Genomic DNA, 15273 nt, shown 5'->3' with positions numbered 1-15273 from the left:
TATGCTATCTCTGGGATCGAACTAAGAACCCCTCACCAGAAGTGCTCTACCGCTGAGCCGTCGTGCCTCCCTTATTTTCCTCGAGTTTGAATACCACACGTAAAATGAATACCACAGTGTTGCGTAGAGCTGTCAATTTACACTATTTATTGTTTAAACCCATTGCACCTACTTATACAGGGTTAGCATAAATGATTCATTCGTTTTGAAAGGCTATATTTTCAAAAGTATTACACATTCACACATGAAAGATATGGGAAAAGAACCACAAACTCACCTAGTTTGTACTGTGTGGCAGCATGTGTCCACTACCTTCCCGATCGGGTGTGGCAGTACGAGGTAGTACCTCTCGAAAATGGAGGGAAAGCAAGAAAAAGGTTTTGTGTGCTTGAATATGCCAGATATTCGTCTGTTATAGCTGTGCAACGCGCTTTCGGAAGAGTATGGAAAAGAACCGCCATGTAAACAAAGCATTTTGCGATGGTATCGGCAATTCAAGGACATTGGTTGCTTGTGTAAAAGGAAAAGCACGTGACCTCCCAGATCTCCTGATTTAACGTCCTGCGATTTCTTCTTGTAGAGGTACGTTGAGGACCTTGTTTACGTACTTCCACTATCGCAATCCTTAGTCGAACTAAAAGAACGCATCAGTGCTGCAGTGCAGACAACTGACAGGACTATGCTCCAAAATGTATGGAATGAGCTCGAGTATCGTGCCACCCAAGTAGTGTTGTAAAAAAACGTTTTTTTTTCTGTGAAGTTTTTTTTCAATAAAAAACATCGTTCTTTTTCATGTTTTTTTTCAAATGTCTGTTTTTTTTCTAGCAACTATTATTTATTGATTTATGTTGCAGATTATTGAAATAATCAACAGAACTTGAGTCGAAGCCCTCGTAACTTACAAATCATTTGTTTCTTTGTACCTATACGAGCAAAATTGTGTGATTATTCCTTTCGGCCCCAGGTCATTTTTGGCGTTTTCCTAGATTTCCAGTTAGTGACTTATTGCTCAAAAACTATTCATTCGATTGATATGGTTACGGTCTTGTATTTTTAGAAAATGGATGTGGCTATTTTTTGGTGTAAGTTGCATTGCAGTGTTGCCAACGGGTGGGAAATTATTGAGGGAAATGTAGGGATGAAAATTTTCAAAAAATTCCCTAACCGAATTTCAAATTTTTTTGTATCTAGCACCACTGCTGCTATATGGGTTCATTTCACCTAAACAAATCTTTGATGTGTTCACAAGGTACAGTGAAATCCTGAAATCGCTGGCTTCCATTCAAAGAGGGAAAGAAAAAATTCTGTCATACACATGAAATTTTGACACTTTTTACGCCTTAGAAGCAAAAAATCAAATATGCCGGGGTACAGATTCTCTAATTATCTTATTGAAACTTTTTATGGTGCGTTCTGTAGGGCAAAGAGGAAGCTTTTAGGTACTGGTACGTTTGTTTCAATGTAGCCAGTAAGAGGGTAATAACAGAGGGGAAAAGGGAAATTTTCCGAATTTTTCACCTAATAGCGGGAATTAATTGTTTTGGCTAGAAACGCTGCCATCAGACAGAAGAAAACTATCTGAAAATAAACCGTAGTACTCCAAGAATATATCCTGTAAGTATCATGGCGATATATATCAAAGTAAGCATGAATTTTTAAAAAAAATCTCATTCTACCTCAGAAATTCACCATTTTCTTACCATTTCCAGAACATGGTTTATTATAAACCTCAACTGTACTTCATCTAATTATTCTAGTGAAACTTTTTATGGTGCGCTGTGTAGGCTAAGGATGAGGCTGTTAGACACTGGTACATCTGTTCGAATGTAGCCAACAAGAAGGAAATAATAGAGATAAAAAAGGGAATTTTTCCCCAAAATTTGCCCATAAAATCTGGAATTAAAATTTTCTGTAGCTGGCAACACTACTATCAGACACACACAAACTATCTTAAAATAAGCTTTGGTATCCCTCTAATATATCCTACAAGTATTGTGACGATATCTAATAAAGTAAGCATGTCAATAAAAAATATATCATTCTACCTTTAAAAAAATCACGGTTATCTTTCCAATTAGAGAACAAGGTCCACTGTAAATCTCAACTGTACTTCCCCTAATTATCCTATTGAAACTTTCTATAGTGCGTTGTGTAGAGCAAAGACGAGACTTCCAGATACCGGTACGTTTGTTCCGATATAGCCAACAAGAGGGAAATAATAGAGACAAAACATATAATTTTTCCAAAATTTCCCCCTAAAATCTGGAATTAAAATTTTCTGTAGCTGGCAACACTGCTACCAGACAGACGCAAACTATCTTAAATTAAACATCGGTACACCACTAATATATCCTACAAGTATTATGGCGATATTTAAGGAACAAAGCTTCTAATTAACAAAAATATATTACGGTAAACAGAAAAGTAAGGGAAAACTAGAAAAATCAAGGATTAGAACCTAAATACGAATTTTACGTGCGCCCCCTAATTACCCCATTGTAATGATCTGTACTTGCGTTTGTTAAGTAAGGACAAATGTTCGATTGGCGTAAGTTGACTTGCACTCGGACGTATAGGCACGGATTTATGAACAAAAATCTCGATTTTTTTGCCCAAATTTAGGGAAGTTTTAATTTCCCTAATTGGCAACACTACGCGCAGGCCCGTCCAACTGATGTCAACAGTTAGGTATCCATCCGAGGTATCTATCTGGCAAATCTTAATGAGGTCTTTGTACAATGAAGGAAGTTACAGGGAAAAAAGAAGTAAAGGAAATTCGAAATTAGAAAATTCTCGAATTTTTGACTGGGGTGAAATTTGAGAAGGAAATTCGACACCAGAAGGAAAATAAATTAATATGATAAACTATAGTCCAACCATATTTTTTAAGAATAATATCCCGATATTTTAATTTGTGTCCACACAGGAGCGGATTAAACAAGCGACACACCTGTGTGTGCCACTTTGGGCACCTGGGCCACCGAGTATACATTTGATTACATTTTTTTGACAACTAACTCGTGTTGTTGTTGTAGTTATAGTCTCGACTAATAGTAATATCGTTGTAAACAATAACTTTATAAGGAAAATTTTCTTTCCTTTTTACATCTTAGTTCCAACACTGTTGGTGAGAAATGTAGGGTGTTTCAAAATAAATTTTGGGGTTTTAAGTCTTCGTAATACTTATTACATTTTACGTACAATTATAAGCAATGCATCAAGTAAAAGAGCACCTCAAACAGTCTTTGCTACAAGTGTTCGATGTGAGCTTCATTCGTCACACGAGACACATCTAGTCGATAGGCGAGAAAGGCCCATAAACTTTCCGCCATATGGCACAAAACACATTCAATTTAGGAGAGTTCCTTTTGAACTGTACCATCTCCTGAGGATTTGCTGACGGCCAGATGCAAACATTATGAGTGTTCACATTACCTCTTAGGTGAAATGTCGATTTATCACTGAAGACGACACGATCCAGAAAATCTTCATTGTTATGCAGCAATATTTCACTTGCGAAATTGGCACGTAAACCGTAGTCTGTAGGCTTTAGACCTGTAGCAACTGCAAACGATAAAGACGTAGTTGCAAGCATCTCCTTAATATTCTTCACACAGACGGTTGTACAGTACAGATTCAGTCTTTATTAAAACACAAAAAGCTTTCTGCTCTCTAGTCTCCATCTTTGATACTTGCTCTTTCTAACGGCAGACAGAAGAAACAATGCATGTACATGCGTGCGTTCAAAACTGTTTGAGTTGCTCTTTCATTTGATATAATATTTATAATTGTAAGTTAATTGTAATAGATACTACAAAGTTTCAAAACTCTAATATTAATTTTGAAACACCCTGCATTACTTCAAATTGAGTTATCCTATATTCATGTCTTTTATATACATATCATCAGGGCCGGTCCTAGTCAATTTGTCGCCTCCTGCAGTGGCATAATTTGCCGCCTCCCACTTTCTCCAGAAAGAACAAATCTTAAAAGTCATGATTTTAAGTATGCCACTCCAGCATGAACAAGAAAGGTGAGGGTAAGTGCAGTCGCACTCAGAAAGGCTTAAATACTTACTAAAAATGCAATTCCGTTGTGTGTTTTTTTTTCTTTAAATATTAATCTATTATGTTAGTGAAAGATAAAGCAAACACACCTGCAGAGGAAAGATGGTAATCGTTTTTATAGAATTCGCTATTGAGCTTGAATCTCAATGTATCAGTTTGCAATTCCAGTGCAACTAGCTCTTTTATCTTTATTTCTTGATTTTCCTTCTACATCGTCTAACATTTTTTTTTTTAAAGTTGTTTCTATCTTCAATGATAAGGAACTTGTTTCTGACAAAAACAAGACTAATTTCATATCAAAACTGTAATAACTTACTAAATGGAACAGATATTCACTACTATTCGAGAATTGCATTCTTGCATTTGATAACAATCAAGCAATTTGTGCTCGGATTTATTCGACCATTTGCTTTAGCATTGTCCATGTGGCCTTAAACTAATCCCAACCTAAACATAATTTATGAATGTAGTATTCAAATAGGTCAGCTTAATAAATGTAACTACCATCATCATGAAGTCTGTTTTAATTTAAATAATATACTTATGACAGATTTTGCCGGACCATCCAAGCTTGCCGTTCCACGCAAATGCACGTGTTGCATATATGCAGTGGCGTATTTAGGGGGGCTTCCGCGCTTAAGCCCCCCCCCGTAATCTTTCTTACTATAGTAAAGTATATGAAATATCTTGCAGAATTTTCACATTTTCAAGCAACCCCCCCCCCCCGAAAGTTAGCAAAGCCCCTCCCGAAACAAAATCGTAAATACGCCACTGCATATATGGTAAAGCCGACTCTGCATATCATATATATCTAATCGACAAATTGTTTATATATGACATTTAGAAAAATATTATTAGGCAAATTAGTATTAGTTTTTACCTTTAGACAAGTTATTGGAATTTTATACTGTTCATGACATTATTTTCGTACTTATTAAAGGCCTGATTTCACGAAAAAACAAAATTTCATTTCTACTTTGATTTCTTAGTTGATACTGATGAAAATTGCTGAAACCCGAATTGTTAATAGGTATGGTATTCATGTAAATTGTAAAATCTTTATAGCGTATCAGTATCTAGCGTTTAATTTATGTTGCATTTTACGGTGATTACACGTACATAAAAATATTTCATGCTTAAATAGACGTAAGATGCATTACAAATGACTATTTGAAAAAAAACGAAATTTAGAAAAAAAACGAGAGGCAATGTTTTTTTTCTAAAAAAAACGTACATTTCTGAAAAAATACGGACCGTTTTTTTTCTATTTACAACACTACACCCAAGGAGCACATACTGAAGATTTATAGAGGGTGTATAAACTTGGTAAGTTTGTGGTTCTTTCATATGTGCAAGTGTAATACTTTTGAAAATACAACCTTTTCAAAATGAATGAATTATTTATGCTAGCCCTGTATTTTAACCTAACTAAAAACCATACACCTTTCTTGTCAGTGAATATGACCGAATACCTTGTTTTGCATATATTCATGTCTTTTGTCGGGAGGTTTATTGACTGTAGAGAAGTTTCTATCCTCGTACCACAATATACTTGTTCTAGAGATAAGAGGACACCAGGATTTCGATAGTTTACCCTTTCGATTCCTGTACTCTGTTAAGTACTCAGGCTTTTACGTAGCAACCAAGAATGGTTTTCAAAGAAGCAGCAACATTTATGGGTACTATAAAAATTTGGGGAAATTCACCTTGGATATGTCTGTTCAAATTAGTGAATACAGGCAATACAAACTGAATAAAATGTATGTCCAGTTTGTTATGAAGGTTTTTTAATCTCTGAAGGATCATTCCTACAGTCTAAAGCCTGTCTTCTTAAATCAGCCCTATATATTAGGAGATTTTTAATTAAAAAACGATCCATCAGTAGAACAATATGTAAGTTGAACATTTGGGAGATCTACTGAAAAATCAGTAGAATTGGCAACGCTAATCACTACTACGAAATCTAACAAATAATCTTTCGCTTGTTAACAATCGACAGCAGAGAAGGCCACTTTGAAATCGGACTCACTCAGGAGTCTGGGTTCCACTCGCTCGAGCTAGGGCTTCTCGCTATTCTCACTGGGATTTGTACTCGCTTGCGTTCGCCCTCATTAACCTCACTGAGGTTCGAGCTAACTCTGACTCGTTATCCTAATCCTAATTATATATATAAAACTACATGAACTAACAAAATAACGGGTACTTCTTGTTGACGTGGAAAGTTGAAATTTGGCATAATTATAGCTTTCCAGTACTAACCCATAGGAAAACTACTAAAAGTAAATATTTTTAAGGTTTAGTGGGTCTAAAGGGGGTATGAAAAATTCTCCATGTTATTTAAATGAACCTTTTTTTGGACCTATAATCTCATGTTTTAGGCACTTGGAATAAAAACTTGAAATTCGATATACTTATACATCTTCGTTAGCGTTACCTAAGTAAATCAACAAAAATAAAGGTTTTCAACTTTAGAGTGGTTTTATGAGGAACTGAAAAAATCTTTCGCGTGCTGTTATTTATATGAGACATCTTCTACACCAGAATGTTTAGGCACTTCCGGCAGGATTAGAATCATGAAATTTGGCATGATTGTAGCCTTCCGGGACTAACCACAGAAAAATTGACAAAAGTGAATATTTTTAGTTTTTAAGGGGACTGAAGAGAAGAATGAAGAAATTTCCATGTTATTTAAACAGGCGTTTTCTTGGAATACAAAATCTTATTTTTTAGATAGTTAAAATACGACAAAGAACTTGAAATTTGGTAGAATTCTGGGTTTAAGAGGTGCGAGGCCATAGCCCAAGTAAACATGGGTGTCAAAGGGAGAAGCCCCCAGCTGGGCCAAATCCAGGAAATGTTAAGAGGAAATGTACGAAATTCACTCTTGATGTAAGGCTGATAAAAGAGTCGAGGCCGTAAGCCGAGCAAACGCGCGAGTCTGAGTCCCCAGGTAGCCAATAGCTAGTCTACTTATAAAGCTCGACCTGACTGAGCCCGAAAACTGGTTTCCAATTTAGACTTTGATAGTAGCCACAAGAGTTGAGTTGATTTTGAGTTTAACATCCCGTTCAGCAGCGAGGCTATATGAGACGTGGACCTACTGATTAACGTGGAATCCGAACCACATGAGCTCCCGTCGGGAATCGAACCCGATAGTAGCCACAAGAAATGACATCATGCAACAGAATTTCGCTCTGAACGACTTTGCTGTTAGTTCACAAAGTTATTATGTAAACTAATTAAAATTCCCGTTCTTCGCATGGGAAGAACAGGTTTATAGAAAGTATTTGCACCTCTTTTTTCCTCTAAGATACGTATGGGGAATGAATTGGCACTTAAAACGGCAGCGGGAGTGTCACAATTCGTCTCTGCGATCCCGAAAACTATGGAGGTCGCCTACTACTATTGATCGCTTCTGATTATTTTTACATGTTACCCCTTTCACTTCTGGCTGAAAATCTGCTTAAAACTAAGTTAGGCCAGGGATTATTTATTTAGGTGTAATTCATCTCATGGATGACGTAGTATATTTATGAGTATAATTACTTGTTATTGTGATTATAAAATCGAGCCTGAATGTCCAAATTTTACCATTTCGGTGCGCTATTCCATGAACTGAACATATTAAAATTAGATAAACTTTATTTTTATAGAATAAATTGCCTAATGTACAGAATTCTCAAGAAAGATCCAATTATATTTTCAACATAATTTGTTGAATAAAGCACTCAGTTAGTACACGTGCAAAGACAAACAAACAACTTGAAAAACCAAGACCACGATTAAATTAAGATATCAAAAGTGTCAGGTACCAATGTATTAAGGCCTGGAACGCCCCACCACTAAGCGTCAGAGAATTACAAACTTTTAGAAAATTTAAAAACAAACAGCTGAAAGAGTATTTAAAAATTGAGATACCACCATGTTAGTGTATTATTACTACTATTATTATAAACTTATTAAGTATATATAATCTCATGTAATTTTGTGCTAGCTACACATATTAAACATATTCCCCCCATCTCATATGTAAAAAAAAAAAAAAAAAAAAAAAAAAAAAAATGAAAGGAAAGGAAAGGAAAGGAAAAATTAGACAGCAGAAGCTCGGCCTCTCCCTCAATCATTTATAAACAGGGTGTATACTAAAATTCCAAAATGAAATTTCGTGCTTTTCTTTCCCAAGCCATAAAATTTCGTAACATCCTCAACAGCGTATTTAGTTGCGAATTAAGCCGAATTTTCATTTATGCGATAGAAGCGTGCTTTGCTTGCGATTTGGTAGCGTAGCGTCTAAAGCCGACCATAGACATTTTTGGTGGTGAATTTTAACATTTTATAGAACAAAATTTTCCAGTCTGTACTTATCTTTGTACAGACCAAAAATAAATAAATAAATAAATAAATAAAATAAAATAAATAAAAGTAAAATAAAAAAAGGCCCAAAAGCTAAATTTCTTGACTTTCATGATCGTTTTTTGATTTCGTGACTTTTTCATGACTTTCGTGACCGATAGACACCCTGATAAAGATTGTTAAGTGATTGTTTTGTAATCATATACATATTAATCATACATGTATATACATATTCTATTCTATTCTATTCTATAACCACTATATTACCCTATTTGCTCCCTAGCATTTCCTCATGTATTGCCACTCTTTGTTTTCTGTTTCTTTCACCACGTTTCGAAGCACCTCGATCAAGAATAGAAAATCGAGAAATCATACATTAAAAGAAACATGACTCTAGTGTTACTGATAATTTAATTTGTAGGAGTATACATTTTTTTTTCATGTATTTATTTATTTAATTAATTTTAAAGGCGGACCCGAACAAGAAATACACGGTTTAACCCATCAAGTTGTTCGACAGAGAAAGATTTCAGAAAAAAATCGCAACATTTTAGAAAACTGTTTTTCCTTCTTGCTGAGCAATGTTTACAATCTCTACTTGGTCGATTGATCCACATTCAACATAGAAATATAACAAATCCCCCTGCAACTATAAACTATATGTCACTAGATTCTTGAGCTACTAGTCTAGTATTTTTATGTATACTCTCATATTTTTTAAATAACACAGATTTCACATTATACAGCTTAAGAAATGCTAAGTTTCAGTCTTGAACTTATATTGTACTAGCAGAATACCAGTTTTTCGCACGGTGAGAATAAGTTTCATTTTGGTCATAAAAGGCTGAATTTGGATTTAACGACATCGGAAGTGTCACTGTTCGTCTCAGCGACCCCGAAAACTATGGATTCGACATTAATAAACACGAGTCGAAATTAAAATTCGTTGGAAATGTGGATTATTACTTTTTAAAACGCCAAATTATGGGATCCATCCCAAGCGGCTCAAGGAACTGCACATGAATTAGTATGAGCTATCTAAATATCCTTGTTTTACAATGGTCCATGTCAGTATGGAAATACATTTTTTAAGTACTAAATAAACATTTGTTTTGAAGGTATTGAAGGATTCTGAAGATTAATTTTTATATCAAGCGCATAATAATTCCTGGGTAATTCGTCAAACCGCTTGAGATCGGTCCCAAAGTGTTCAAAACAGGGCATTTTAAAAGGTGATGATTTGTATTTTCGGCGGTTTATAATTGAAATTAGGCTTTCTGACACATATTTATGAAAACTATTTTTCTCTAATTTGATATAAGGAATCGCATTCCATAGTTTGGTAAACGAATTTTCAAACATACAGTATATAGGAACACATCCTGGGTAAGACAATTGTAGCATCTCTAATATACGTACTTATATTATACTCCCATTATTTCGGCCCACCCAAAGATCTGTTACAAAGAACATCTCGACTAAACTATTTATTGATGATGATAGCCTGAGAGGAAGGTAAACTCTCGCCAGGAGCCTCTTCAGGCGGTGGATAGGGCAACGTGTTAAATATAATCCAGGATAGAGTAACTCAGTACTGCTGCCTTATAGTTAGTACAGGGAAGAGAAACTCAGCCGCATGGAGCAGAAAAGTGACAGACCTTCTATCATGCTAGAGCAATGGTGTCCGATCAACACACAAATGAAAAAAATGTTGATTAAAAGAAAGAAAAAGAGAGTACGCTTGATAGACGCTACGGAGAAACAACTAGCGAGAACTCGATTCTTGTTTCATCAATTGTACAAAAGTTGTTCCAAAATAACTGAGACAATCCGAATCGACCTTTGACAACGTTTGCGTATAGCTTTGACAAATTTGGTAATGTACAGACCAGTTATTCTAGTAGCGCTAGCAACAGAAAGCAGGTGTTTATAGTTCTGTGCTAATTGTTATGCAAAGTGGAGTGAGCATTTTCTTTATCCCTACAAGTATTTGGGTTTGTGGTTTTAGGACAAAATGGATGTGAAGGGAGGGTAGAAATGTGCCATTAAATTTTGTTGTCGACTGAAGAAACCTGAAGGATAAACTTTCTGCCTTCTGCAGGAAGATGTACACATCAAAGCAAAAAGCAGCTCCTAAAAATCGCCTTCATCATCTAAGGCAAAATAGGTTCGATTCTTTGAGTAACAAGCTCTGACTTATTAATACATCCCCAAACACTACAGTAAATGCTGATTATTACACAACAGTACTCCAGACATTAAGAAAACATGTGGCACGAAAACGATGCGTCTGCTGCTCATGAAAACCAATTGAGTGTTGCATCATAATAACACCAGACCACATACACGTCCAGTACAGTCCAGTTATTTATTACAAGAACTGAATGTCAAGTAATGTTACAACACTCGTGTAGTTCAAGATTTATCCCCATGTAACGTTTGGCTATTTTCCAGTCTACTAGAAAGGCAGTACAGGAACAGGTAGTGTATTGGGTTTAGCGTCCCTTTCAGCAGCGAGACTATATGAGACGTGGACCTACAGCTTCACGTGAGATCCAAACCACGTGAGCTTCCGCCAGGAATTGAAGCCGGGTCTTCCACATTAAAGGTGTGTAAGCTAACCACTAAGCCGCGAGGGGCTTGATTGAAAGTGGTCAACTAGTCATAGACCAGTTTGTGAGGGGATTTTAGAATTCCACAAGAAAAAATCCAGAAAACGTTTAAAACTGGTAGAAATACTGGAACACGCTTGTATTTGATTGAATGGACAGTACTCCGAGAAAGAAGTCAATTCCTTGAAAATTAAAGTATGTATCGATTGTTTTTCAATGCTTCCTCAGTTGTTTTGAAACATCCTTTATAAGACGACTGAACGAGACAGAATGTGAGGAAGAAAGACCAATAGAACACGGAATGAAAGTATGCAAGAAGAAATTCTCTTAAAACGAGATAAGAAGAAATTAACGGAAGATACACGAAAGTGGCAAACTCTGAAAAACCTCAACACCCATCGGTAGAAAATCAAAGTACTAGTACGAGTAACGATTACACAGAAAAAAAAAAAAAAAAAAAAAATGTTCTGTGCATCGGACCCCAGGGTATGAATTTGTTGTATTTTGTTACACAGAATTCAAATTTGGCCGTCTCAATGTTGTTTTATGGGCAAATATTGTGTCCTCCCTATCCAAAATCACTGAATTTTTTTTTTGCCCATAAACAACTGACACGGCTAATTATCCTGGAGTTTCGTAAGTTGGATTCTGTGTAACAAAATATATCGAATCCATATCCTGGGGTCCGTTATACAGAACTTTTATTTTATTTTTATTTTACTTATTTATTTGTGTGAGTATGTGTGTGGCTGTTGTTATTTCAAAACAAAAAAATACAATCAAAACACTCAAACAGTATTCCAATTAATAAAAAGGATACATTCTAGCTTGTGACTTCTTTATCCTTCGAATATCAGCGGCATTCACTCCCATGCTCTCCAACCAATCAGAGGCTTCTTCTTCCTCATCATCGTCGTCGAGCGCTGTGTCCACAGTCCCTTGACTGGCCTCTTGCCTTGACGCCACATCTTCACTCACAGAATCTAACGTATCGTAGCCAGCATCGCTTAACTCACCTGATAGGCGCTTCCTCAATGACTTTTTTAATGGCATTGTAAAAATTATATCTGTTGAAAACAAATAAAACATATTAGGAGAGAACGGTATTACGCAAAATTTTGCATTTTTTAAATTAATTAATTAATTAATGTACGAGGTGTGTTCAAAAAGTAAAGAAACTGGTTGACGAAAATAATTTCTTGATTTGGAAATCCGGAACACTAATTCCCTTCAAAGTAGTCTCCTTGTTAATGCACACACTTCTCCCAGCATTCCCGCCATTGTAGGAAACACTTCTGGAACGCAGTTGTTGGAATGGTGAGCAACAGTGTCGTCGCATTCCACATGACCTCTTTCCTTGACTCAAATCGGATCCCTTTTAGTGGCATTTTCAGCTTGAGAAATAACCAAGAGTCAGACGGAGCCATGTCAGGTGAGTAGGGAGCCTGACGACGCACAGGAATGTTGTGTTTGGCGATGAAAGCCTAAATCAAAACTCTGCGGAAACTCTCCTCATGTCCAAATTCTCGTTCAAAATTGAATGTACACTCATGTCCAAAATTATTGTCGCATGTCTATAAATTAGGGATGGACAAAACCGGTTTTTATAAAAACCGAAACCCGAAAAACCGATATTTCGGTTTTCTCCAAAACCGGTTCGGTTTTCACCGAAACTGGTTTCGGTGAAAACTTTCCGAAAACACACAAAACTATTTCTGTGGAAATGGATTCGGTTTCCGGAGAACAACGAAACACCATTCTGGTCAGAAAGAGAACAAATTTTGGGGAAAAAACCGGGATCGGTATTGAAGAAAACCGAAACCGGATCAGGTGAGAAACCGAAAAACAGGTTTTTGTGCTCACCACTACTATAAATATGCTGTTGTAGAAATATAATTTGATAACGAATCGCCCGGTATTTCTTATAATGTTAGTATATGTATAATCGGCAAAGACATGTATGTGGCAAATTTCATATCAAAAGAGCAGTAAATAAGAACAATAAAACCAAAATAAAACTTTCTTGTGCATTTAGCAACATTTTGTTTTACTCATTCTAATTTTCGTATTTATAATTCTCTTCCTATGAAATTTACCACAAATATACATTTCCCGATTATACACATAGTGCCAGTATTAAAAGTACCCTGCAAAATCATTATCAAATTATATTCTTACCAGAAGATAGTTATAGATATGCGACAATCATTTTGGACATGGGTGTACCGATCCGATTAAATGGTTTCCGCCAAATCTTTGGCAAAATTTGATGCAATATTGCTGCTCAAGTTTTTCTGTCACTTTACAAAAAAAAAAAAAAAAAAAAAAAAAAAAAATGAAATCGGACGATCGCTCACTATACGTCTTCACTTGTAGGCCGACTGCCAACGCCTAACGCTTTCTGCGGGCAGGAAAAAACTCAAGACTCCCTCTACATCTACACTGAAGAAAATCTCCCATGCTTCATTGGTTTATGCGGGGAAAATTAAGGTTCGAACTTTTTGAACACAAATCGTATGTATGTACACGGGATACAAGAAAATATGGAAACAACCCATGAAATCCATACCTAATAAAGTTTTCTCATTGCAGAGTGTACACGTGGCGCTACCATGTTTCTCACTTCAACCACTTGTGTAGTCTCATTAATGTGTGGCAAAGTTCATTTCTAGTTGAGACAGTGTTCTGTGTAAAGATTCAGCACAGTATAAAATCCTTACCGCTGATCGCAATATTTATTTAAAGGGCTGGTACCTATTACTAAAGCACATACAGTCCGACACCACTTAAATTGAAAAAAAAAAAAATAATACATTAAGTACCGCATCTACTTCCAAGACGCTGGGTGTAGAAATGAAGTTGATAAGTGTTTAATTGAGTTCACAATGCTTAGTAACAAAATGGTGTTTTATTTTCTTCGTTTGCGGAGTTGATAAATCAAAATTTCCTCTGTACACCAATTCCCAATACAGTAAATAATAAATTAATTAATTTTTGTTTAATTCTTTTGATTACCAGGTACTGTTTCATATGTAGAAATCTTATTAAATATTTTCTAACCTTCTTCCTTCAAAGTGTCTCGGAACCCTTTTGTTGTTGGAGTGAGAAGAGCGTGAATTTCAGAAATTCCACCAATTCCAGCTGCTCGGAAAAGACATGTAAATTTATCAGCGCACAAGTAGAAATACGGACACTGCAGTGCTCGAACCAACTGGAAAAGGGAGCGAAAACTTTCACACCTAAAACAAAGAAAAAAAGAAAAAACTGGAGTAAACACACAAAAAAAAGCATTACTTATAAATTAGACGCGATATCCACAAGTACATTGGTAAATGCTACTTATTTCAAGTCATACATAAGCCAAGTCCCTTTCGAACCAATAATGCAACAATTACACAACAGCATTTTATTTAAGCGGTATCGCATCGCAGTTTGGTGCACAAAATTCTAGGAATGGTATGCAAGCGAAAAATTGTATCGCAAAATGCGATGCATCTATGATCACAATTTATTACCGAAGTGGGCTATTTTTGTAACAGAAGACAGTTTACCATTATTTTTCATTTATGACAGAGTGCTTCTTTTTCGATCCTACATACAGTTAAAGCTCAGTGATTAGTCTTATTGGAAACCTAACGTTTACCTTTAAGTGTCTGTTGGGTCTGAAGAATATAATCTATTACTGACTATACACCAAATTATTGGAAACAGACCGTAGAACTGATAACAGAGACTATCCTCTTCACACGTTATTGTATTTGTAAAGAAATCGACTCTCCAAATGCAAGACTCGAGCTTATTTTTCAAAAACTAGATTACTAGCTAGAATAGGGGACTTTAGTAGTACTCTCTTCTGTCCCCCTATTTTTTTCATATTTGTTCCATAGTATTGCCCTAGAAATACATATCTGTTTTGGTGTGATCGCTTATTTTACATTGAAGTTACAGAGCAAACATAGTGCTCGGTTTAAAATGTTTAAAATATGGAAAACGAATTGGTTCGAAGTAGAAGTTGGCTACAATTAGAAACCGGACTTTGTGTGAAATAAGTTATTTTGTTTTATCGTAAAAAATGAACTTCACTTCATGGTGCGTAATTCCAACTACCCGTTTCTTCAAGTCATTACGGAATCAAAACCTTATTGGAAAAAGAAAAAAGAAAAAAACACTTTATATGGACACATGCGAAAATAGCTACCAACTTAAATAATCTGTAGAATGTCAATTTTAAAAATATAATT

At 35.7% G+C, this 15273-nt stretch overlaps 1 protein-coding gene across 2 annotated transcripts in view; it reads right to left on the bottom strand.

Annotated features, from left to right (window-relative positions):
* The window catches only part of hd (humpty dumpty), a 64322-nt gene that overhangs the window by 13131 nt on the left and 35918 nt on the right, over nt 1–15273 (bottom strand). For both annotated transcript variants that reach the window (XM_081760541.1, XM_081760542.1), the window contains exons 6-7: nt 14093–14271; nt 11853–12099 (exon numbers count right to left, since the gene is read on the bottom strand). In XM_081760541.1, the coding sequence (XP_081616667.1) occupies nt 11853–12099; nt 14093–14271 (426 nt within the window). The remainder of the gene's footprint in view (nt 1–11852; nt 12100–14092; nt 14272–15273) is intronic.

This window comes from Thermobia domestica, chromosome 5 (genome assembly GCF_964235325.1).
Source record: "Thermobia domestica chromosome 5, izTheDome1.hap1.1, whole genome shotgun sequence".
Lineage (NCBI taxonomy): Eukaryota > Metazoa > Arthropoda > Insecta > Zygentoma > Lepismatidae > Thermobia > Thermobia domestica.
Note: the sequence above shows the minus strand (reverse complement) of the source record. Positions and strands in the feature narration are given on the sequence as shown.